General features: G+C 51.1%; 1 protein-coding gene across 1 annotated transcript in view; it reads right to left on the minus strand.

The window, feature by feature from the left end:
- The window catches only part of LOC143924362 (aldehyde oxidase-like), a 306,571-nt gene that overhangs the window by 110,637 nt on the left and 170,342 nt on the right, over positions 1–25,592 (minus strand). The window contains exon 22 of the mRNA XM_077448642.1: positions 8,758–8,891. Within this exon, the coding sequence (XP_077304768.1) occupies positions 8,758–8,891 (134 nt within the window). The remainder of the gene's footprint in view (positions 1–8,757; positions 8,892–25,592) is intronic.

Below are 25,592 nucleotides of genomic sequence, written 5' to 3' on the forward strand. Positions count from 1 at the left end.
AACGGACCCAAACGTTCGCGAAACCGAACGTTCGCCGCGGGCCCCATTGACTTCAATGGGAGGCGAACTTTGCAAACCTTCATGTCGAATTTGCGGCCACGTGGTAATTATTAGGGGGTAAAACGTAGTCCCACCATCTGGACAATGACATAATACATGTATGAGGTGAATTTGGGATCGATAACTACAAGCATTTTTATTTTATTTGGGAAATTGTTCTAACAATTCAGGACTATGGAGCTAATGAAGGCAATGGAGGAGAGGGAAGGTCAGGGACCAGGGTAGGCAAAGAAGAGGGTGCAGGAGATGATCACCAGCAGCGTGACATACCGGAATGACACATGCACCGTGATAGAGGCATCTGACAGCAGCACCGTAATACAGAGCACTGACAGCAGCACCGTGACATACAGCGCTGACAGCAGCACCGTGACATACAGCGCTGACAGCAGCACCGTGACATACAGCGCTGACAGCAGCACCGTGACATACAGCGCTGACAGCAGCACCGTGACATACAGCGCTGACAGCAGCACCGTGACATACAGCGCTGACAGCAGCACCGTGACATACAGCGCTGACAGCAGCACCGTGACATACAGCACTGACAGCAGCACCGTAAGCAGCCCCAGGAGGAAGTCAGCACAGCACAGGGATGGTGTGATCCCCTCATAATAAGAACCCCCAGGAGGAAGTCAGCACAGCACAGGGATAGTGTGATCCCTTCATAATAAGAACCCCCAGGAGGAAGTCAGCACAGCACAGGGATATCATAAGCAGCCCCAGTAGAAATATGACACCGCTCAACCTCTTCAAAGAGGAGGGTAGGGGCATATAGTACGGTGTGCTTTTTTGGGTCAAGGAAGTGAGCCAAATGAATTAAGAAGGTCTGTGTGCTTGATTAAAAAAATAGTTTATAGACATATACATGGTCTACTGGTCACATGTGTTGAATTCCTCCGAGATCCATGCCTCATTCATTTTTAGAAATGTGAGGTAGTTAACACTGTCGTGAGCTAGGCGAGTACGCTTATCGGTCACAATCCCCCCTGCTGCGCTGAACGTCCTTTCGGACAGGACACTGGATGAGGGGCAAGCCAACAGTTCGATTGCAAATTGGGCAAGCTCTGGCCAGAGGTCAAGCCTGCCCACCCAGTAGTCTAGGGGTTCATCACTCCTCAGAGCGTCCACATCGGCCGTTAACCCAATGTAGTCGGACACCTGACGGTCTAGGCGTTCCCTGATGCTGGATCCGGATGACACCTGTCGATGGGTCGGCTGAAAGAATGACCTCATATCCGAAGTCACCAACACATCTTCAAACCGGCCTCTTCTTGCAGGCGCTGTTGGATTGGTACCCGCAAATCCTTCTCTGGGAGTGGGAATTGCTCCTCTGCCAGCGCACGCAAAAGCAGAATGCAGCATTTCTCGAAGCAAGGCCTGGAAGTGCTGCATTCTGACAGCCCTCTGCGACGGCGGTAACATTTCCGCCATTTTGTGTTTGTACCGGGGGTCTAAGTACGTTGCCACCCAGTACTGGTCCTTGACCCTCATGCTTTTTATACGGGGGTCCCTATTAAAACACTGGAGCATGAAGGCCCCCATTTGCACTAAAGTGGAAGCGGTGTGGTGGCCTGGCTCCTGCTCATCATCCAGGATAATGTCGTCCTCTTCATTCTCCTCTCCCCATCCTCGCACAACAGGGATCCCAGAAAGGTTTAAAGCATGCTCTTCTTGCTCCTGCTCATCCGCCCCGGCACCATCCTCCTCTGACTCCTCATCAGACTCCTGTTGTTGACTTGTCTCAGATAGAGTAGCCCCCCCTGGGAATTCATCCAGCATTGCGACTTCCTCATCTTCCCGCTCCTGCTCCTCCACAGCCTGATCAATGACACGACGCAATGCACGCTCCAGAAAGAAGGCATAAGGTACCATGTCACTGATGGCGCCATGGCTGCGACTGACCAGTTTGGTGATCTCCTCAAATGGCCGCAGAAGTCTGCATGTGTCGCGCATGAGCAGCCACTGGCGCGGTGAAAAAAAACCCAGCTCCCCAGAACCGTTTCTTTCGCAGAGTTCATACAGGTAGACGTTAACTGCACGTTTCTGCTGGAGCAGCCTATCAAGCATATAGAAGGTTGAGTTCCATCGCGTCGGGCAATCGCAAATAAGACGTCTGACCGGCAGATGGTGTCGCCGCTGAATGTCAGCAAGGCGAGCCATGGCCGTGTAAGATCTTCTGAAATGGGCCGAGATTTTCCTTGCCTGCCGCAAGATGTCCTGGACCCCAGGGTATTTGACAAGGAATCGCTGCACGACCAAGTTTAAGACGTGTGCCATGCACGGCACGTGCGTGATTTTGCCCTGTTTCAATGCGCTAAGCAGATTGGCACCGTTGTCACACACCACTTTACCAACTGTCAAATTGAGCGGTGTTAGCCACTCATCTGCCTGTGAACGCAAAGCTGAAAGGAGTGCCGGGCCAGTGTGGCTCTTTGCTTCCAGGCACAACAGACGCAGCACGGCATGGCAACGTCTCACCTGGCATGTGGAATAGGTTCTGGGGAGCTTGGGCGGTGCAGCGGAAGAGACGCTAGCAGCGGAAAAGGAGGAGGCAGCTGAGGAGGAGAGGGAGGAGGATGGAGTAGGAGGAGGAGAAGAAGAGTCAGGCCTGCATGCAATCCGTGGCGGTAAAACCAAATCTACACGGGTGCCACGGGTTACATGCTTGACGGCCGTCAGAAGGTTCACCCAGTGGGCAGTAAAACTGATATACCTTCCCTGCCCGTGTTTGCTAGACCACGTGTCTGTGGTCAGATGTATCTTGGCACCGACACTGTGTGCCAGAGATACATTCACTTGCCGCTGAACATGGCCATATAGCTCTGGGATGCCCTTCTCTGAGAAATACTTCCTTCCTGGGACCTTCCATTGTGGTGTTCCAATGGCCACAAATTTGCGAAAGGCCTCCGAGTCCACCAGTTTATATGGCAGTAGTTGGCGGGCTATGAGTTCTGACAAGCCAGCCGCCAACCGTTGGGCAAGAGGGTTATCCGGCGTCATCATTTTTTTACGCTCAAACATTAGGCCCACGGAAGCCTGCCTTTTTGCAGAAAAATGTGAGCTTGGCGTGATGGAAGGTGGAGTGGAGGACAATTGTGAGGAGAGAGGAGAAGGAGAAGTAGAAGACGAGGCTGGACGGTGAGAGCCTGCAGTGTGGCTTTGTGTGTTCCGTTGCTCCCACTGGGCTCGGTGATGGCTGCTCATGTGCCTTCTTAAGGCGGTCGTCCCTAGGTGAGTATTGGGCTTACCGCGACTAACGCGTTGACTGCAAAGATTGCAGATGGCAACGCTATTGTCAGCAGCGGACACGTTAAAAAAAGCCCACACTGCGGAGCCATGTGCCGGTGTCCTGGGAGCGCCAGATGTGACCGTACATGGTCGATGACTCGCTCCTGATACATTTGCAGTCTGCTTTGTCCCTCCTGTGCAATGTAAGTTATTCCTGCTTCTCCTCCCTATCTGCTGGTCCATATCTCCCTCTGAACTCCCCTCCTCTTCCTCTCTTGTGGGCACCCACGTGACATCACTAGACACGTCATCATCAACGTCACCTTCCCCACCGCTATAAGTAGAGATCTCGGAGTAGGCAGCAACACCGGGGACCAACCTCCTCCTTGGGCTGATCTGGGTACTGTCGTCAGACTGCTGAGTAGCGCTTGTTGCTACCTCCTCTTCCTGATCCAATACCAAGAGTGGCTGCGCATCAGAAATGTCCTCTTGATATGGATCGGAAAATAATTCCAGTGACTCAAGCGGAAGGTATGTGGTGGTGGTGGTGGTGGTCGTGTTGTTGGTGGTAGTGTCTTTGGGGGTGCACATAGCAGAGAGTGAAGAAGAGGGTGCAGATCGAGAGGATGAGGAGGGTGCAGAAGAGTAAGGCTGAGCGAGCCACTCAACCAAGTCTGGTGCATCCTTTAAAGTAATTGAACGCACCTTCTGCAACTTCCCACTTTGGCTCAAGCCTGTTGCTCCTGCCCTACCCCTACCACCCCTGCGGAAGGGCCTGCCTCTTCCTCTGCCTGTCATTTTTTAAATGACCCTGTGACAAAACTCTTAGTCCCTATACCGATGAAGGACTGCTGCAGTATAGGGCAGCAGTCAGCAGTGGTGCACGTCAACCCTATCTATTGTGGACCGATAGCGGTCCTTACAGAACAGCAGACTGTACCGCACTCAAGCCTATGTACCGTAGCACCCTATACCAAGTTACCAGTCCTTATAAGAACTTTTGTGGACCAAGCAGGTTGTGTATTAGTGTTTAGCAGACTGTACGTCAGTCCCTATACCGCTGAAGGACTGCTGCAGTATAGGGCAGCGGTCAGCAGTGGTGCACGTCAACCCTATCTATTGTGGACCGATAGCGGTCCTTACAGAACAGCAGACTGTACCGCACTCAAGCCTATGTACCGTAGCACCCTATACCAAGTTACCAGTCCTTATAAGAACTTTTGTGGAACAAGCAGGTTGTGTGTTAGTGATTAGCAGACTGTACGTCAGTCCCTATACCGCTGAAGGACTGCTGCAGTATAGGTGAGCGGTCAGCAGTGGTGCACGTCAACCCTATCTATTGTGGACCGATAGCGGTCCTTACAGAACAGCAGACTGTACCGCACTCAAGCCTATGTACCGTAGCACCCTATACCAAGTTACCAGTCCTTATAAGAACTTTTGTGGAACAAGCAGGTTGTGTGTTAGTGATTAGCAGACTGTACGTCAGTCCCTATACCGCTGAAGGACTGCTGCAGTATAGGGCAGCGGTCAGCAGTGGTGCACGTCAACCCTATCTATTGTGGACCGATAGCGGTCCTTACAGAACAGCAGACTGTACCGCACTCAAGCCTATGTACCGTAGCACCCTATACCAAGTTACCAGTCCTTATAAGAACTTTTGTGGAACAAGTGAGTTGTGAATGTTTAGCAGACTGCAGCAGAAGGGCAGCAGTCAAGTATAATATCCTTTCTATATTTGGAAGAAAGAATATTATACATGTACAAGCCTATTACTGTACCACTGATACCAGTCCTGAAAAGAACCTTTGTGGAACTAATAATAACAGCAAGTCTTTAAAATTACCCTCACTGCCTGACAACACTGCTTCCTTCCTGTCCCTATACAAATTGGCAAAAAAAGAGAACGATTAGTGGTTACTGGAACAGCTCTTTTGTGGACCTTGATAGTAACAGCTAATGATGATGATGATGATGATGATGATGAAAGACTAATCTGGCTGTCCCTGTAGCATACACCGTCCTTTCCCTTTCTCTAAACTAACAAAAGACACTCAGGCTGCTGCAAGAATCAGCAGCACAGCAAACCTATCAACACCTAACACCTATACCAGTCCTGAAAAGAACTTTTGTGTACCAAATAGCTAGTGGTTTATCTCTCCCTACTCCACACAGGAACCTGTCCCTATCGTAACAGAAGAAAGAATGTAAAATGGCCACCGGATCGGGTGTATTTATAGGTTAGGGGGAATGTCCAAGTGTCCATGTGCTGTCATGTCTCAATTGGCTGTCCTGTATCACATGATAAACGTGTCACCAAAGGTTAAAGTTCTTGTATACATTAAACACGTAAGTCCGCCGCGGCGAACGACGGAAAAAGGCGTTCGAACGTGCGGACCGCGAATGTCGGAAATTCGCCGCGAAACGACCGCCGGGCGAAACGTTCGTCCATCACTAATGCCAATGTTCATTCCCTCAGTATCTCTCTCTTCACCTCAGGTAGTCATGGACACCACAGCCTCCACAGGTCCTCGCCTCAATTTTTGGCCAACTTGGGTTTATAGAGCCATGGCCATCAGAAATCCTCTTGATTCCTGGGTTCAGTTAGTCCTCCTCTTTGTTCGACCTCTACCCCATTGTCGCAGCAGCTCAAGTCTGGTGCAACAACTGGGCAGGACAAACAGTGACTTTCACAATGCTACCTGCCTTATTAATCTTTCATTATCTCACAACACCCTGAAGACCTACCGTACAGCCTAGAGGTTCTATGCCAGGTTACTAGCCTCAAACCCCAGAGCAATACTAGGAGTTCTCCATCACATCCTGGCCTTCATATCATGCCGCCACACACAGTTGGCAATGTCACACAATACCTTAGACTCTACTCAGCTGACATCCAGTATTTCATCCCCTTACGAGATCCTAACAAACCATCTTGTTTGCCGCCCATACGGTCAAGACCATGTTGTGTGGTATTCACAGGCAATGACCCCAAATCAGTATCAAATGGCTACCCATCACCAGCGCCATATTCCGAGACGTGTCTTTCATCCTGTCACATTCCCCTTTGGTTAAATTCAGCCTCGTCATTCAAGCAGCCATCTACCTGGCTTTCTACAGTTTCTTACGCCCCAGTGAATTCAGTCACTGTTCCAGTTGTAAAGTGTTACGTAGACGCCACCTCACACGCCATCAGATTTACTTCATCTTGCACCTCAGGGTGTTCAAAACACAATAGTCTGGTCCAGGGGTTGACATCAAACCTTTCCAAACTCTCAAAGCCTGGTGCCCCGTGTCCATTCTAGATCAATTTTTGGCTCACCTTTTTGATCCCTCGCAGGACAGCCCATTACTACCTTTCCCGATTAGTACCCCAGGCAGCAACCAGTTCATTAGTCACGTCAGGTTTTTTTTTAGCAAATTAGGCCTGGACCCTGGCCATTTTCTTGGACATTCTTTCCATTGGAGCAGCATCAGCAGCCTCACGAAACGGGGTCCCAGACCACGTGATCAAAAGATGGGCAGGTGGGAATCCACCTGCTTTACTCGATACATCCCCAATCCACAAGTGGAAATGTCATGAGCCTTCAGCAACTTTGCCCTGTAGTGTCTTGTTGTACATAAATTAATAATTACCTCCCTAACCAAGTATTTTGCGGCCTTCTCTTGGCATATCGCCCAGCAGACCAGGGCTTACCTTACAGCAGACCAAGGGCACACTTCAGGTCTATTTTATGTTGTTAGTCTTGTGACGTGTTTATGTGTTCTTTCATATCTCTTCGAGCGGAGGGCTCTGACCATAAATAAGAGGGCCAGTATGGTGGCCTGTAATTATGGGAGGAGCCTGGAGGGTATTTAATCAGACCACCCACAACGGTCTGTGTCGGTTCCAGTGCAAGGTACCCACCCACCCATTTCCCTTCTCAGAGTACTTCTCTTAAAACACGCTTCTCTACAGAAACATCCATTTACTTTCTTAAGGTATGCGGCCTTCTCTTGGCATATAGCCCAGCAGACCAGGGCTCACCGCCCAGCTCACCAGGGCTTACCTTACAGCAGACCAAGGGCACACTTCAGGTCTATTTTATGTTGTTAGTCTTGTGACGTGTTTATGTGTTCTTTCATATCTCTTAGAGCGGAGGGCTCCGATCATAAATATATATATATTGTGTGTTGTCTCATGCTGTTGTGAACTGTTTGCTGGGATCGTTTGGGGCGTGGCTGTGTCCCATTGTTCTGTTGTGTCTTATGGGATGGATTTTTTGTATTTGTGTTCCTGGCATGTGAACTGGGGGCAGGGTGGAGAGGGGAGTGGCAAATTCCTCCAACAACTCTCCCTGCTATTTGGACAGTTTAGCCCACCTTGAATCAAAGGGAGGGGAGAGTGTATACTTGTGTTTGAATAAACAGTTTGATGTTATTCACCCTACATTGAGTTATGGCTAATAAGTGGGTGAGCTAAGGGATCTGGGGTAGTGCTGGTTCTGGACAAAGAAAGCATTTATGGCAGACATAGTCCTGTTGAGGACGGGGGTCCGTCACAAGAGTTTTTTTATTTTTATTTTGTCATTTGTACATGTCCCTCATGGCAGTGCCCAGCTTCTCATGCCTTGTGTTTGATAAAAACCTGCTGATCAGCCCCTATAGAACTTTAATAGGGTTTGCTTCAAAATTTATGAGCAAGATTTGATAAACTGTTTGTGAACCATGACAAAGCAGATTTGCTTATTCCTGAGCATTCAAGCATTCAAGCAAGTGTTTACATTAGGGAGGGTTAGTTCAAGGGTTAAAGGGAGGTTTAGTGTGAGAGAGAGTGTTGGGGTTAGAGGGAGATTTATTGTGAGAGTGAGCACTGGGGTTTCAATAAAGGCATAGTGTAAGTGTTGGGGTTACAGGAACGGTTAGTGTTAGTGGGGTGAATAGAAGGACTACCAGAGTGGAAAATATGGTATGGAGCTAGGTGGATTGGACTGCAATAGCAGTAAAAATTCAACAGGAGTTCTAATCCTTCCCACGCTACCCAAAACTAGAAGAAATCAATTTTGGGTTTACATACACTTTCATAAAGGATTTCTAAAGATTTTTAAGAGAGGACACCAGAAGATGTTTATTTTTAGACATGCTGATTCAGTAAAATTCTAGCTGGGAGCCCTCCAGAGATGGATATAGTGAGAGGGATAAGTTACTGTGTTCACTGGTTCACTCCTGTATTTCAATTTTTAGCTTTGAGAACTCTGCTTTCAATAGGCTTTTTACAACAGGGATTTGAGGATAAATTGGAAAATATGCCTAAGGCCGGTTATGCGCAGTGCAAATTCCCCTATCGACAGACAGTGCTGACTGGTCATTGCCTGCTCCCAGTATGGGCGGGTGGGAGGGGACTTTGAAGAAGGGATCCAAAATCAATATTCATGGTCAGAAAATTATTTGAATTGACTCACCATAATGGAGATAAGTGACACTTACTTCTTAGCCGCCACAGCTGCAATTGCTCCTATGTAGGCTGTTTTCATAATCTTTCCACCAAACGCCCCACCAATCCTTTTCACATGGCAACTGACGCGATTAGAGGGTATACCTAAAGCTTTCGCCACGAGGCTCTATAGAAGAAAAATACATTTATGCATACCAAAACATTTTTTTTTCAAAAATGTTTTAGTTTGGGACATCTAGGCCAAATAAAAGTGATTTATTCATATTTCAATTACAGTCATAGACAAGTGACATTCATTTACTTAAGTAAAAACAAATAATTTAGTAGTATTTTAAAATTAAACTCCAGGCAAGCAGTCAAATACACAGCTCAAGTACTCCTATATGTATTTTATCTGCCAAAGTTTTTAATTTAAGACATTTCTTTTGATATACACACATCTCTGCTAGCCAGGTCACTCTGCTTGGGTTAGCATTACCACTTCTAAAATCAGCTCCCTGCTCTTTGTAAAGAGGTACTGACATTGATTCATCTTTAAGTGATGTAGGCTTGAGGAGGATCGGTAACATAGGAACGATGATGCTTACAATTTGTTACGTTAATTATCACAGAATGTTAAAATTATATACTTATGTAAATTCTCTTGTGGAGACAGACATTTTAGAATATATCACAAAGAGACTATTACCTTTTTATATATTTTGTTATTTGTACTGTGGGAAACCAACGTGAAAATAAAACCCCATTCAGTCAAGATGAACTATCTGCACTGCAAGAAGTAGTACAATTACTCCTCCACTACGGACGCCTTTAGCCTGCAATAATTTTAAATTACATACTATCAGGACCCCATTGCTCTGGTATATTTTGGACACGTTGCTCTGGTCTATTTTGTTTTAAATGGGAGCTCTAAAGTCACGCTTTTTTAAATTAAACCACCAACTCATGCCATGACAAACATGACAATCCCGCTTTAATATTGTGTGCCATTTTTATGCAATTATTGAGATGCTCTCTTACTCCACTTTTTATGGTACTGATCCTTTATGACTGACATAAAACCCAGAAATAAAGGCCACCAAATAAAGCATCAAACCCCCTCCTATAGATCTACGCTAAACCTGATTGACAGGTTAAGGAGTTTGAAGGAACACTTTGTGCTGCTTCTTGCTTCTCTGCTCCTCTTGTGTGGGTCCTGGGTGGTCCAAAACGAAGCACTAAATTACAACTAAACTCTGGGATACTGGTTTGTACACTCTTCTAAGCCCCTGTACACACGGTCCGAGATTTCGACAACCAAATTCGTCGGATTTTGTCCGTCGGATCTTGTCCGAAACTGTTACATACACACGGTCGTACTAAGTTGTCGAAAAATCCGAACATTCAGAACATGATGACGTAATTTCGTTACGATGGGACTACGTTCAGGCTAGTAGCCAATAGCTTTGATGTAGGAATTTGATCTGAGCATGCGTGGCACTTGGTCCGATCAAAGTTCTCTACACATGATCGGAGTATGTCCGATCGAACCAGTTGGTCGGGAAATATTTCCAACAAGTTGGAAAATTGGGTCCGGCGGATATTCTGACGGAATCAGCCCGATGCATACCACACACAGTCGGATTATCAGACAACTCGGTCCGATAGGACACATTCCGACGGATTCTCCGACCGTACAAGGGCTAATAGTTATCTGTAATAATCACTGGTGGTATATGTGTACCAATATTAGCAAATGCATAGTCGTTTAAAGCTGAACTTCAGGACAGGGCTGGGGCTGGGACAAAAATTTGGCCCTGGACGTCACCCAGACCGGCCCACTTTAATTTTGCAAACATGCACAAAAAACAGTATACAAAACTATACACAATTGCGCGATATGGATACTTATTGAGTTTGAGATGGATCTGAGGGAAGCAGTGCGGCCTTTGTATGGGGCATCAGAGTGGCCCGTGGAAAATTGCCACCTTGCCCCCGGGTAGGGTGACCACATTTCCAGACTGCCTTTCAGGGACAATTTTGCCAAGGACCAGGGGGGAATGTAGTCTCAGGGTTGATGGGGAATTCAGCGGCGGGGGTGATTTGTCAGGTGATTGGCTGGTGCTAGCACTGAAAACATCCCGTCACCATGCTTAATATGGTGTCAGGATGATCAAATCCCATTATTTGTATATATAATGAAGTGAAAGTTCATAATGCAGAATCAGGGGGAACCCTGAGCTTGTCACTTGCCACCAGATTCAGCATGTCATTTGCCACCATCGCCTGCCACCAGATGCAGCATGTCATTTGCCACCATCGCCTGTCACTTTCCACCAGATGCAGCGTGTCACCATCGTCTGCCACCAGATGCAGCGTGTCACTTTCCACCATCATCTGCCACTAGATGCTGCGTGTCACTTGCCACCATCGCTTGCCACCAGATGCAATGTGTCACATGCCACCGTCACCTGCTACCAGATGCAGTGTGTCACTTGCCACCATCAACTGCCACGAGATGAAGCGTGTCACTTGTCACCATCGCCAGCTGCCAGAGAGAGGGCAGGGAGAGAGAGTGGGGGCAGAAAGAGGGGACAGGGAGTGAGCGAGAGAGAGGGAAAGCGAGGGGGAGAGAGAAAGAGGGGGGAGAGAGGGAGAAGGGGGACAGGGAGAGAGAGGGGAGGGGGCATAGAAAGGGGGGACAGGGAGCGAGAGCAGAGAGAGGGGTCCGGGTCTGGTCGGTGACAGTGCTCAGTTCACTCACTTGAATGGTCCAGAGAGGCATTAATGTGGCTGTCAGCTGCTTGTTTAATCTTCTCGCTCCCTCTTGCTCTCCATAGATGCAACGCACGGACAGGGAGAGGGGCAAGAGAAGCAATGTGTGTCACAAGCTGGTTCAGGCATGCTGAATGGAGCAGTGTGCTGATCCCCTCTTCTAGGGCAGCTGCACCGAGATGGCTGTCAGACGCTGCCCGCACACTGACAACAAGGATGATCTGGAAGATGGAGCGGTAGTGGCCGTCAGAGGACTTCAGTCCCCGCCCACCAGCGTGACCTTTCAGACACCTTTTGCAGCGGCAGAGCCAAAGGAAGTGCTCCAAAAGCCTTGTCGGCTATGTGCTACAGGTGGTGGGTGGGCCGGCAAGAATAAGAAGCAGTGAAACACTGAAGCACGCAGCAAACTCCCGTCATCCCAGTCCCATGGTAGGGCTGCCCCTGGGCAGTACAGCAATGCTCAAAATAATGGCTGCACATCCAATATTTTGACAGGCTGTCTGTCACTGAAACTGGCCCACTGAGCCATCGGCCCACCGGGAAACTCCTGGTAGTCCCAATGGCCAGTACATGCCTGCTTCAGGATGAGCAAACATTGTCTAAATACAAGATGTGTATATTCTTACTTGAATCCTGGGTGTATTTCTTCCAGATCTGTGCACAAATCCAGTGTAAACATTTGCCTTTGTGGAGATTCCTCTAAGCCCTTGTACACACGGTCGGAGATTTCGACAACCAAATCCGTCGGATTTTGCCCGTCGGATTTTGTCCATCGGATCTTGTCCGAAACTGTTGCATACACACGGTCGGACAAAGTTGTCGATAAATCCGATCTTTCAGAACGTGATGACGTAATTTCGTTATGATGGGACTACATTCAGGCTAGTAGCCAATAGCTTTGATGTAGGAATTTGATCTGAGCATGCGTAGCACTTGGTCCGATCAAAATTCTATACACATGATCGGAGTATGTCCGATCGGCCCAGTTGGTCGGGAAATATTTCCAATAAGTTGGAAAATTGGGTCCGACGGATATTCCGACGGAATCAGTCCGATGCATACCACACACAGTCGGATTATCCGACAACATGGTCCGATAGGACACATTCCGACGGATTCTCCGACCGTGTGTACAAGGGCTAAGACCGGTCAATGCTGTTTTCTCTCCGCAGGCAGGGCGACTAGTTTTGTCGCTGCCCCCTCCTGAAATTTTCTGTTGGCAGCCTGTACTGGGTGGGCCTGCTGGGTCCCTCCCACAGCTTTGCTCTCTGCACAGGTTATGTACATCAAAGTGATGCATTCACTGCTGCCTTTATAAGGTAATATCTGGGTTTGCAAAAGCATTTGGTGCACACAAAGTAGATTTATATCATTTGTGGCTTTTAGGTAAATATTTGAATTACATTTTTTATGTCTTTGTTCAGCCTTATTGGGCATGAAATGGCTCTTTGGTGAAGGTTGGATGCTTAAGGTTCTAGAATGTAGAATAATGTGCCCCTAAATGTAACAATCTAGAATATAAAAAGATACATATGTATCATTTTATATTCTAGATTGTTACATTTAGAATTGATTATATATTTTATCATCCCTGAAGAAGGAGTAGGGGCCACTCCGTAACGTGTAGGATTCATTGAATATATGTGACTATTTGTTATATGTTCATACCTTGAGTGCATTTATTCTCTGTGAGATATCGGAGATATTATATACTTGAAAGCTATTTTGCACAGATATATTTATCTTTTCTATATATGTATGTATGAATATTATGATATTTTGATATATTTTTCTGATATATTGTTTAACCGGTTCCCGACCAGCGCACGACGATGTACGTCGACAGAATGGCACAGGCAGGCATATTGGCGTACAGGTACGTCCAATCTTCAATGCCGCCCTGCCATCGGGAGCGCGCCGCCGGCGGCGCGCTCCCGCGCTGGTCAGGACCCCCGTGAGTCCGGTCGCTGGACCCACGGACTCGATCGCCGCGGGCATACCCGCGATCGTCTCACGGGACGGCTGAATGGAGGAAATGCCGTGTAAACAGCATTTCTCCATTCTGCCTAGCAACTAGTGACGCTGATCTCTGCTCCATGTGATTGGAGCAGAGATCAGTGTTCACTAAATGAAAGCCCACCCCCCCCCCCACAGTTAGTAACACACCCCTAGGAACACTTAACCCCTACACTGCCACCCACTGGTTAACCCCTTCACTGCCAGTGTCATTTACACAGGAATCACTGCATTTATATAGCAGTGATTACTGTATAAATGACAATGGTCCCAAAAATGTGTCAAAAATGTCCGATGGGTCCCCCACAATGTCGCAGTCACAATAAAAATCGCTGATCACCGCCATTACTAGTAAAAAAAAAAAAAAAAAAAAATTATTAATAAAAATGCTATAAAACTATCCCTATTTTGTAAACGCTATAACTTTTGCGCAAACCAATCAATAATTGCTTATTGCGATTTTTTTTTACCAAAAATATGTAGAAGAATACGTATTGGCCTAAACTGAGGGAAAAAAATGTTTTTTTAGATATTTTTGGGGGATATTTATTATAACAAAAAGTAAAAAATAATGCGTTTTTTTCAAAATTGTCGTAAATTTTGTTTGGGAGCCACGTCGCACAACCGCGCAATTGTCAGTTAAAGCGACGCAGTGCCGAATCGCAAAAAGTGGTCTGGTCTTTGACCAGCAAAATGGTCTGGTCTGTAAGTGGTTAAATAAAGTTATTTTTTATATTTTTACTATACTATATGTCTGATAATCTATGCCTTTAAAGTCCCACCCTTATGGGGAAAACTTTTTACCATATTAAAAATTGGGATGTTGGCTGGTAAATAACAGAACAGTACGTTAAACCTCCATTTTTTTTTTATATCCACAGAAATATTGCAGTAAAGACAATTTCTGTGTTTTATCATAACATGTGTGTGTTTCTCATTGGTCATTGCACTTACACTATTGCCAGGTGTGCCAGAGAGGGCTGGGGCTGTTATTAGGGTTGAGAGGCAGAGTAACGGACTGAACAAACTTAAGCAGCTCCTTCGGGGGTACCACTACATATAGCCTACTAGAATTAGAAGGAAGATTCCACTGTACTAATGTTTCATTTCTATTGGTGACATCTAATATTTTCAATACCTTTCCTTTATTGGAAAGCAGATAAAATATCGCAGTAATTGACTTTGGATCACAGGGTATAAATACAGGAGGTGCAGAAGGTGTAAATGTCTCCAGGTCCCATGCGGACATGGACCAGAACCTAAATACAGACTGTTTTCATTATATTCATGCAGCATAGAACAGCTATAAAGGGAGCCCCGGAATGAGACGAACTGAAGGGGAGGGGTAATGGAGGGGCGGGCATGACCGGGTGCCTAGAGACACCTAAACATAGGATAGGTGGAGGAAGAGAACTGTGCAAGGGGGAGGAGCCATATTTAAAGGGGGCGGAGCCAGAACGGGACCAGTCTCGAGGGGAAGACATCAGAGGAGGAAGCTTTTCTGCGCTGCTCCTCTCAGGCAAGATGGCGGCGATCGAGCACGTGTTGGAGCGGCTGTGGGCTCAGGCGGAGGTGCGGGGTTCGGCGTGGCTAACCGAGCAGGTGGAGCGCTGGATGGGTGAGACGGATGCAGGCACGAGTAGCGGGGAGCCGGTGCTGCGGGCCCGGAGGTCTCGGGCTCCGGCGCGCTTCTTGCCGGGCCCCGCCCCTCGGCCACCTCGTGATCGGCGGAGCCCGGGGACGGACAGGTCGGTACCCCCCGCAAAACGGAGACAGCAGGACAATCGGGGCCTGGGGCGGTCGGCACGCCGCCGGCCTACCCCGGGGGGCGGGGCCACGGGCCGCGATGGCGCCGGCTCCCCGCCGTCCAGCCCGGCAACCGTTCGCGTGGGGGACCCCTGCGGGGGGCCCAGCACGAGCAGGGGGACAGCCAGCGGTGCGGAGGGGACTGCAAAATGACCGGAGTCGGCCTACAGGGGGGCACAGGCGGTGGGTGGGGGGCGCCGGGCGGATGCAGGCTTGCTTGATGGACAGAATGGAGGACTGACGCCCAGGGGTGGTGGGGGGGGGGCGCCCCAGGTCTGGTTCGCTACGCCAGTCTGGGAGCAAGGCCCCTGTGGTGACCGATCTTCCCAGCCACCTGTTTGCTGCGGCCTCTGGGAGCGGGTCGCCCAGGGGGCTTCTGGCTCCTGCGGAGAGGGAAGAGGAGGACCGGTCGGAGGGAGAACTGTCCGCTGAAGACGAAGTGGTGCCCCCGGTGGTGGAGAGCGGCAACGCGGCTGTGGGACGTGTTCCTGGTCGGCCCGGTAAGTCAGTACCTACTGTTTTCTCTGATGTTTTGCAGGGGTTGCTGGGGGTGGTGCAGGGGGCGGCTGGTTCAGCGGCGCCTCTGGCGCCGCTGGGTGGGGTGAAGGTGGCGGGGTCGGGTCGGGTGGACCCGGGGCCCGCGCCGCCCATGCAGGGTTTGTTGGAGGGGTTGCGGGCTTTGGTGGACAGGTTTGGGGGGGATGGGGGATCTCCTGCCCTGACGGCGCCTTGGGGGGCTGGTACGGTAGCTGGGGCGGCGGGGGTCCCGCCGGCTGCGGGTGGGGAACCCGCGGCGTCCGCAACGGCGGTTCCGGTGGTGAGCGGGGGGCCCGGTGGGGAGGAGGCGGCCGCGACGCCCAGCCGGACTGATGTGGTTCGGATTGGGGATGCGGCGCGTTGTGAGGTGTACGTCTGCTTCGAGGGACCGCTCGGGGCGCACCTGAAGCCGGAGGTACGGGAAAAAATTGCTAAAGGTCAGGAGTTGCGGTGGGATCACAAGGACATCAGCCTCTGGATGAGGCTGATGTCCTCCGCCCGGGCCCCGCCTCCGTTTTTTCAGGGGGGGGCCGGGGGTACACCCTCCTCAGGACTGTCGGCCGTAAAGAAGTGGGGGGTGTGCTGGTCTTTTAACGAGGGCGCTTGCAAGTTTGGAAGTGCGTGCCGGTTCAAGCACGAGTGTTCCGGCTGCGGGGGGGCTCACGCCCTGTCTCGCTGCTTTAAAAGGGGAAAGCGTCCCGGCGACAAGAGGGAAGACGCCGGTGAGGGTGGAAAGGATGCTTCCTTTCCTAAATAGGTATCCGGACAGGGTGGCCGCACGGCTGTTGGCCGAGGGGCTCCGGGATGGTTTCCGGATTCCCTGTGACTTGAAGGTGGTGCCGCCGGTGGCGCGAAACCTCAGGTCAGCCTTGCAGCACCCTACGGTGGTGGACGAAAAGTTGGGGAAGGAAGTGGCTATGGGTCGGATGGGGGGGGCCGTTTGCGGGTAAGCCGTGGGACACGCTGGTGGTGTCTCCCTTGGGGGTTGTCCCCAAGAAGGAGCCGGGCAAATTTCGGCTTATACACCACTTGTCGTTTCCGAAGGGGGGTTCGGTCAATGACTTCATAGACCCGGACGTCTGTGCGGTGTCGTATACGTCATTTGATGCGGCTGTCCGGTGGGTGCGGCGTTACGGCCGGGGAGCGCTCATGGCCAAGGCGGACATTGAGTCGGCTTTCCGGTTGCTGCCGGTGCACCCGGACAGTTTTCAATTGTTGGGTTGTCACTGGCGGGAGCAGTTCTACGTGGACAAGTGTTTGCCTATGGGCTGCTCCGTTTCTTGCTCCGTTTTCGAGCAGTTTAGCTCGTTCCTGGAGTGGGTGGTGCGGGATGTTTCTGGCATTGAGTCAATCATTCACTACTTGGACGATTTTCTCTGCATCGGCCCCCAGGCCTCCGCTGTGTGTGCGATTCTCTTGTCCACGTTGCAGCCCATCGCAGGCGTTTTTGGGGTGCCATTGGCGGCCGAAAAGACGGAGGGCCCAGTGGGGGTGTCGAGTTTCTTGGGTATAGTGATAGATTCGGCGGCTATGGAGTGCAGGTTGCCGGATGACAAGTTGGCGGATTTGCAGCGGGCGATTCGGGAGATTCAGGGCCGTCGGAAGGTTCAGCTGGCGACCTTGCAGTCCTTGCTGGGAAAACTGAACTTTGCGTGCCGCATCATTCCGATGGGCCGGGTGTTCTGCCGGCGGCTGTCGGCGGCGACGGCGGGGGTGCGGGCGCCTACGCACTTCATTCGGTTGACGGAGGAACACCGGGACGACTTGGGGGTGTGGCATGACTTCTTGTCCTCCTATAACGGCAGGGCGGTTTGGATGCCGGGGCCGGTGAGCAACTTCGATGTCGAATTGGTCACCGACGCAGCCGGGTCTACGGGCTATGGTGCGTTTTTTCAGGGCAGGTGGAGTGCGGAACCTTGGCTGCGCTCGTGGAAGGAAGCGGGTTTCCTGGGCAACCTGGTGTTGCTGGAACTCTTTCCGATTGTGTTGGCTTTGGAGCTGTGGGGGGAGAGTTGCAGGAATTTGAAGCTGCGCATCAACTGTGACAACATGGGTGTGGTGCAGGTGGTGAATCGCATGTCTGCATCATCCCCTCCGGTTATCAGACTGTTGCGCCAATTGGTCCTTAGGTGCCTGCGTTTAAATGTGTTTCTGTATGCTGTTCACATACCTGGGGTGGAGAATTCCTTGGCTGACTCCCTGTCTCGTTTCCAGTGGGACAAGTTCCGGGAACTGGCACCTGGCGCGGCTGCAGTCGGGATTCCGTGCCCGGGGTGGATTTGGGAGCTGCCCTTGGAGTCGCCGCGGGTTGGATACGCAGGTCTGTAAGTGGGGCTACCTGGACGGCATACGTGAAGGTATGGCGGGAATGGCAGGAGTTGGTGCGAGAGGTGGATGGAGCTGGGGGAGCCGGGGACTGGCGCCTGCTGGCACTTTATTTCGTGGTCCGGAACGTGGAGAGTGGGCGCTCGGCGGCAGCGATCGATCGGAAATGGTGGGCTTATCATTCCTTTTTAAGTTGTTGGGGTCGGAGGATTGGTCGAAGGGTTTTTGGATACGTCAGATGCTGAAGGGTTTTCGGAAGCAGTCGAAGAGGGGGGACACGAGACGTCCGGTGACGTTTGGGGTCTTGGTGGCCATTTGTGGTAAATTGGGCTCGGTTTGCACGTCTCCGTTCGAGGTGCGGTTGTTCACGGCGGCCTTTTCGTTGGCTTTTTACGGGGCTTTTCGGATTGGGGAGTTGGTCAGCCCGTCCCGGAAAGTTCCGGGGGGGCTGTGGGATCAGGATGTGCGGGTGGCAGGATCAGAGGTGGATATAACTCTTAGGCCGCGTACACACGCGCGGACTGTTTGCCCAACCTTGTTCGGCAAACAGTTTCGGCAAACAGTCCGCTCAAAATTTGCATGAGCGGACTTGCCCACACACGAGCGGACTGTTTCAGCGAACTGTTTGCCAAACAGTCCGCTCAACTTTTGAAATGAATGGACTCGCCCACGTAAGGAGGCAAATCCGCCCATTTCGAGCGCGTGTACAGGTAGGCGGGGCCCGCGAAGGAGACGTCGCGGGCTCCGCCGCCTGGAATGGGCTTAAAGGGGAACCCCAACGCCGAAAAAAATCGGCGTGGGGGTTCCCCCAAAGTCCACACCAGACCCTTGTCCAAGCACGCTACCCGGCCGGCCAGGAAAGGGGGGCGAGCGAGCGCGCCCCCCCTCCTGAGCCGTACCAGGCCGCGTGCCCTCAACATGGGGGGTGCCTTGGGGAAGGGGGGGCCGCGCGGCCCCCCCAACCCAAAGCACCTTGTCCCCATGTTGATGAGGACAAGGGCCTCTTCCCGACAACCCTGGCCGTTGGTTGTCGGGGTCTGCGGGCGGGGGGCTTATCGGAATCCGGGAGCCCCCTTTAAGAAGGGGGCCCCCGGATACCGGCCCCCCACCCTATGTGAATGAGTATGGGGTACAATGTACCCCTACCCATTCACCTGTGAAATAAAGTACAAAAAAAAACACAACACAGGGAAAAAATATTTTATTGCACAGCTCCGGGGGTCTTCCGTCTTCGGGGGTCTTCTCGCCGGACTCCTCCGCTATCTGTGTGTAGCTCTTTTACTAGCGGAGGAGTCCGGCTTTCTTCCTCCCCGCCGCCGGCCTCTTCTCCCGACTTCGGGGGTCTTGTCCCCCTCTTCGGTTCTTCTGCCGGGCCACCGCGCCTTCTTGTAGCTCTTTTACAGGCGGTGGCCCGGTCTTCTGTCGCCGCTGCCTTCCGTTCTTCTGTCGCCGCCTTCGGTTCTTCTGCCGGGCCACCGCGCCTTCTTGTAGCTCTTTTACAGGCGGTGGCCCGATCTTTTGTCGCCGCTGTCGTCGCCGCCGCCGCCTTCCGTTCTTGTTCTTCTTCTTCTTCTTGTTCTTCTTCTTCTTCTCCTGGAGATGTTGACTCGACGAGCTCTCCGGCCGGAATGCCAGAGCCGCGCTGTGCGGTCACTTATATAGTGACAATGGGGCGGTGTCACATGGTATATGTCACATGGGTTGGTCACATGGGTTGATGTCACATGGGGACTATGACATCGTAAGGGGGCGGGGTCACCATGTGACCAACCCATGTGACATATACCATGTGACACCGCCCCATTGTCACTATATAAGTGGCAGCGGAGCGTGTCCCTGGCATTCCGGCCGGAGAGCTCGTCGAGTCAACATCTCCAGGAGAAGAAGAAGAAGAACAAGAAGAAGAAGAAGAACAAGAACGGAAGGCGGCGGCGGCGGCGGCGACGACAGCGGCGACAGAAGACCGGGCCACCGCCTGTAAAAGAGCTACAAGAAGGCGCGGTGGCCCGGCAGAAGAACCGAAGGCGGCGACAGAAGAACCGAAGGCAGCGGCGACAGAAGACCGGGCCACCGCCTGCAAAAGAGCTACAAGAAGGCGCGGTGGCCCGGCAGAAGAACCGAAGAGGGGGACAAGACCCCCGAAGTCGGGAGAAGAGGCCGGCGGCGGGGAGGAAGAAAGCCGGACTCCTCCGCTAGTAAAAGAGCTACACACAGATAGCGGAGGAGTCCGGCGAGAAGACCCCCGAAGACGGAAGACCCCCGGAGCTGTGCAATAAAATATTTTTTCCCTGTGTTGTGTTTTTTTTTGTACTTTATTTCACAGGTGAATGGGTAGGGGTACATTGTACCCCATACTCATTCACATAGGGTGGGGGGCCGGTATCCGGGGGCCCCCTTCTTAAAGGGGGCTCCCGGATTCCGATAAGCCCCCCGCCCGCAGACCCCGACAACCAACGGCCAGGGTTGTCGGGAAGAGGCCCTTGTCCTCATCAACATGGGGACAAGGTGCTTTGGGGTGGGGGGGCCGCGCGGCCCCCCCTTCCCCAAGGCACCCCCCATGTTGAGGGCACGCGGCCTGGTACGGCTCAGGAGGGGGGGCGCGCTCGCTCGCCCCCCTTTCCTGGCCGGCCGGGTAGCGTGCTCGGACAAGGGTCTGGTGTGGACTTTGGGGGAACCCCCACGCCGATTTTTTTCGGCGTTGGGGGTTCCCCTTTAAGCCCATTCCAGGCGGCGGAGCCCGCGACGTCTCCCTCGCGGGCCCCGCCTACTTGTACACGCGCTCGAAATGGGCGGACTTTCCGAGCGGGAACAGTCCGCTCATTTCGAAAGTACAGCGGACAGGCCCACACACGGGCGGACTGTTCGCTCAAACACAGTTTCAGCGGACAGTTTTTCGGAATTTCCGAAAGACTTTGTCCGTCCAACTGTCCGCTGAAACTGTCCGCTGAAAGCCCACACACGAGCGGACTGTCCGCCCAAACACTGTTCAGCGGACAAGGTTGGGCGAACAGTCCGCCCGTGTGTACGTGGCCTTAGGCGTTCGAAGACGGACCAACGGGGTAGGGGTGTGAAAATGTGCTTGTTCAGTTTGGCAGGGTCGCAGGTTTGCCCGGTAGAATCGGTTCGGAGTTACCGGGAGGTTAGGCCGGGGAGTCCGGGTCCATTCCTTGTCCACGCGGACGGGTCTTTCCTATCCAGATTCCAGTTCGTGGCGGTTTTCCGGCGATGCTTGACGCTTAGTGGTTTGGTGGGGTCGGAATATGCTTCACACTCCTTCCGCATCGGGGCGGCCACGGAAGAGGCCCGGTGCGGGTTGGATGAGGCGGCGGTGCGCAGGATCGGTCGTTGGGGGTCGCGTAGGTTTCGGTCGTACGTTCGACCTCAGTTGGTGGTTGGGCGGTCCAGGGAGTGGGATTGCCCTTAGTTGTATTCCTGGTTGGATGGTAAAACAGAATGCGATACGGGAACAGTTACTGGACTAATGGAGTTTTTTCCACGGGGGTAGGGTTGGGATCTCTGTGGGGTGGTAAGGGCAGTGGTTGGTGTTTTTCTTTGGGGTTATTGTTTTTCGGGGATCAGCAGGTTTTGGTTTCTCGTTTCAGATGGAGGTTCACCGCGCCTCGTTTGGATCGTGGGCCACTCCTACGTTTGTTGGGGGGCCAGGAGAGGAGACATGAGACCTGCGGGGAGGCAACTGGGGATTTCCAGGGCCGAAGCGGAATTGCGCTGGTTGGGGATACCAGGAATGCAGTGGGAGAGGGTGGTGAGTGTGGTGGAAAGGTTTGTGTGGCTGCATGGGCCCCCGGATGTGTTGGTTCTGAATGCTGGGGGGAATGACCTGGGAGCCCGGAAAGTCAGGGATTTACTGAATGACATTAAGGCGGATTTTCTTAAGCTGCGTGCTAGGTTTCCCAGTACGATCCTGCTGTGGTCGGATATTGTCGCCCGGACGCAGTGGAGATGGGCGAGGTCAGTGGCCAGCATTCAGAAGACGCGGATCCGGGTGAATAAGGTGGTGGGGAGATTCGTGATTCAGAATGGAGGGCTGGTGATCAGGCACAGGGAGCTGGAGTCCAATGTGGGTCTGTACCTGAGGAGGGATGGGGTTCATCTCACGGATGTCGGGATTGACCTGTGGTCTTTGGGTTTACAGGGGGGGATCCAGCAAGCTTTGAGGGTGTGGGGTTGCCCTCAAGGGTAAGGTGGTCACCCTTTTCAGGCTGTGGCGTGAGATTTCTGGTGGTCTTTAATGGTAGCGGTAAACAGAGGTGATATAAAAGGGTGGGGGGCTCATTGGTATTATGGGCCCCTCAGGTGTATTCCCGAACGGTGGACGGAATACTGGGAGGTTTTTCACTGCAGGAATTGGTTGTCTCTGAGCGGTCACAGCATGAGGCCTGGTATGGTAAAAAGGTAAAGCAGTGAGGATGGTGTTTTTGAATTAAAGTGGGTCACCGTCAGAGATCACCAGACTGGAGTTGATAAAGTTGTTCAATGTTTTGTTTACAGTTGTAGATATATATTTATATATTTATATATTTATATACATATTTTGGAGGGAGTAAAAAATATTTTGGTTATGTTTAATAAAAGGCTGTTGTGGCCATTTTACTCCAAAGAGAAGGTGTGGTCTCATTATTATAGATATATAAGGGCTGGTATGGGACATTATTGAGAGGGGGACTGTTGGGCTACGCAGGTCAAGGGAGCCCCGGAATGAGACGAACTGAAGGGGAGGGCTAATGGAGGGGCGGGCATGACCGGGTGCCTAGAGACACCTAAACATAGGATAGGTGGAGGAAGAGAACTGTGCAAGGGGGAGGAGCCATATTTAAAGGGGGCGGAGCCGGAACGGGACCAGTCTCGAGGGGAAGACATCAGAGGAGGCAGCTTTCCCACCCTCCCTCCCTACTGGATAGCATGTTTGGGTGTGAGTTATTGGTTTTGATTGCTGGTGTTGTCGTTGTGTTTTTGTTTTCTTTCTTTCAGGTGCAGTGGGCTGTTCGTCACAACAGTGAAGTCGGCCCTTTGGGGGGCTGCAGCGTGAGATTTCTGGTGGTCTTTGACGGTGGCGGTAAACAGAGGTGATATAAAAGGGTGGGGGGCTCATTGGTATTATGGGCCCCTCAGGTGTATTCCCGAAAGGTGGACGGAATACTGGGAGGTTTTTCATTGCAGGAATTGGTTGTCTCTGAGCGGTCACAGCGTGAGGCCTGGTATGGTAAAAAGGTAAAGCAGTGAGGTTGGTGTTTTGGAATTAAAGTGGGTCACCGTCAGAGATCACCAGACTGGAGTTGATAAAGTTGTTCAATGTTTTGTTTACAGTTGTAGATATATATTTATATATTTATATATTTATATACATATTTTGGAGGGAGTAAAAAATATTTTGGTTATGTTTAATAAAAGGCTGTTGTGGCCATTTTACTCCAAAGAGAAGGTGTGGTCTCATTATTATAGATATATAAGGGCTGGTATGGGACATTATTGAGAGGGGGACTGTTGGGCTACGCAGGTCATGCCTTTTATATTCTCTAATTTGGTTACTTCCAGTTTGTTTCTCCAGTAGGTGAATTTCACTTATAATAAAAGGAACTATACTATATAAAGAAAACTTGTTTAAAGGCTTGTAGGGCTGCAATTTGTCATTGCCAATGTTCTCTGCCTCTGTTGCCCATAACCTCCAGCTGTTCTATGGATGCTTCACCTACCAAAATACATTTGAGATTCTTTACATTTCCTGATGCTATCCTGGTTCCTATAACATGAGAGAACGATATAACAACCATAATGAAATATACATTTCATTTTCTCCATATGAATGGAAAGGCCACTTTTGAGGAACACATTAATCAGTAATTCAAGGCAGGGCCAGACTGTAAATAAAAACCAGCCCTGCAAATAATTTCATACCAGCCCCATAGCATTATTATACCAGCCCAACAGAATTACATCGTTATTTTAAAGCACAATTGAATAGCGTATTATATATATAGCAAATTATATAGAGAACACAGATAGAGAGCACATAGAAATAGGGATATATAACAGCAAATTTCAGTTAAAAGTAGTAAAAGTGGAGCAATCATTAAGGGGGACACCTGGGTTTTTGGGAATGTGGGGGGGGGGGGGGGGACTCTGGTGACCAGAGACCACCTTCCGCAGAAAGAATACACTAAGGTAAGGGGGGCTGGGTTACTGATATAGGGTGGAAACCTTTATATCAGTGTCCCCTTACATTATTATATTCACTCCCCCTTACATCAGTGACCCCCCCCCCCCCCCAGACTGGCCTGGCGGTGCTGTCACTGACCTCCAACCAGGTGCACCTTTCAGGGCAGTTGGCTCCAGCTTGGTGGCTCTGGTTTTCCTATAGTCTCCTAGCCATAGTTTACACATGTCTGACTTTTCCCATGACCCCCATCCCGGCGGTGCTCTCATTCCTGCCTCCTCTCCAGACTCCCTCAGAGACTGCAGACATGATATAAGACAAGAGATGGTCAGAGGTTCCAGACATGATACAAGAGATGGTTAGGCTGCGGGCATAGTACAGGAGATCAATTCAGCCTCACCAGTGCCCATCTAATGCAGCCTTACTGTGCCCGTCAATGCAGCCTCACTGTTCCCATCAATGCAGTCTCTGTGCCAGTCCATGCAGCCTCACTGTACCCATCCATGCAGCCTCACTGTGCCTGTCCATGCAGCCTCACTGTACCTGTCCACGCAGCCTCACTATACCCATCAATGGAGCGTTACTGTACCCATCAATGCAGCCTCACTGTGCGGACAATGCAGAATCACTGTGCCCATCAATGCAGCATGACTGTACCCACCCATGCAGCCTCACCGTGCCCATCAATGCAGCCGCACTGTGCCTGTCCATGCAGCCTCACTGTGCCTCTCCACGCAGCCTCACTGTGCCTGTCCACGCAGCCTCACTATACCCATCAATGGAGCCTTATTGTACCCATCAATGCAGCCTCATTGTGCCCATCATTGCAGCCTCACTGTGCGGACAATGCAGCATCACTGTGCTGACAATGCAGCCAGTCATTGCAGCCTTACCATGCCCATCATTGCAGCCTCACTGTACCCATCATTGCAGCCTCACTGTGCCCATCATTGCAGCCTTACTGTGCCCATCATTGCAGCCTTACCATGCCCATCATTACCACCTCACTGTGCCAGTCATTGCAGCCTTACCATGCCCATCAATGCAGCCTCATTGTGTCCATCAATGCAGCCTCACTGTGCGGACAATACAGCATCACTGTGCCCATCAATGTAGCATGATTGTGCCCATCAATGCAGCCTCACCGTGCCCATCATTGCAGCCTTACTGTGCCCACTATTGCCACCTCACTGTGCCCATCATTGCAGCCTTACCGTGCCCATCATTGCCACCTCACCGTGCCAGTCATTGCAGCCT

The sequence above is a fragment of the Lithobates pipiens genome, unplaced genomic scaffold, assembly GCF_037356315.1.
Source record: "Lithobates pipiens isolate NorthernLeopardFrog02 unplaced genomic scaffold, aLitPip1_a1.2 Scaffold_22, whole genome shotgun sequence".
In the NCBI taxonomy this organism is placed as follows: Eukaryota; Metazoa; Chordata; class Amphibia; order Anura; family Ranidae; genus Lithobates; species Lithobates pipiens.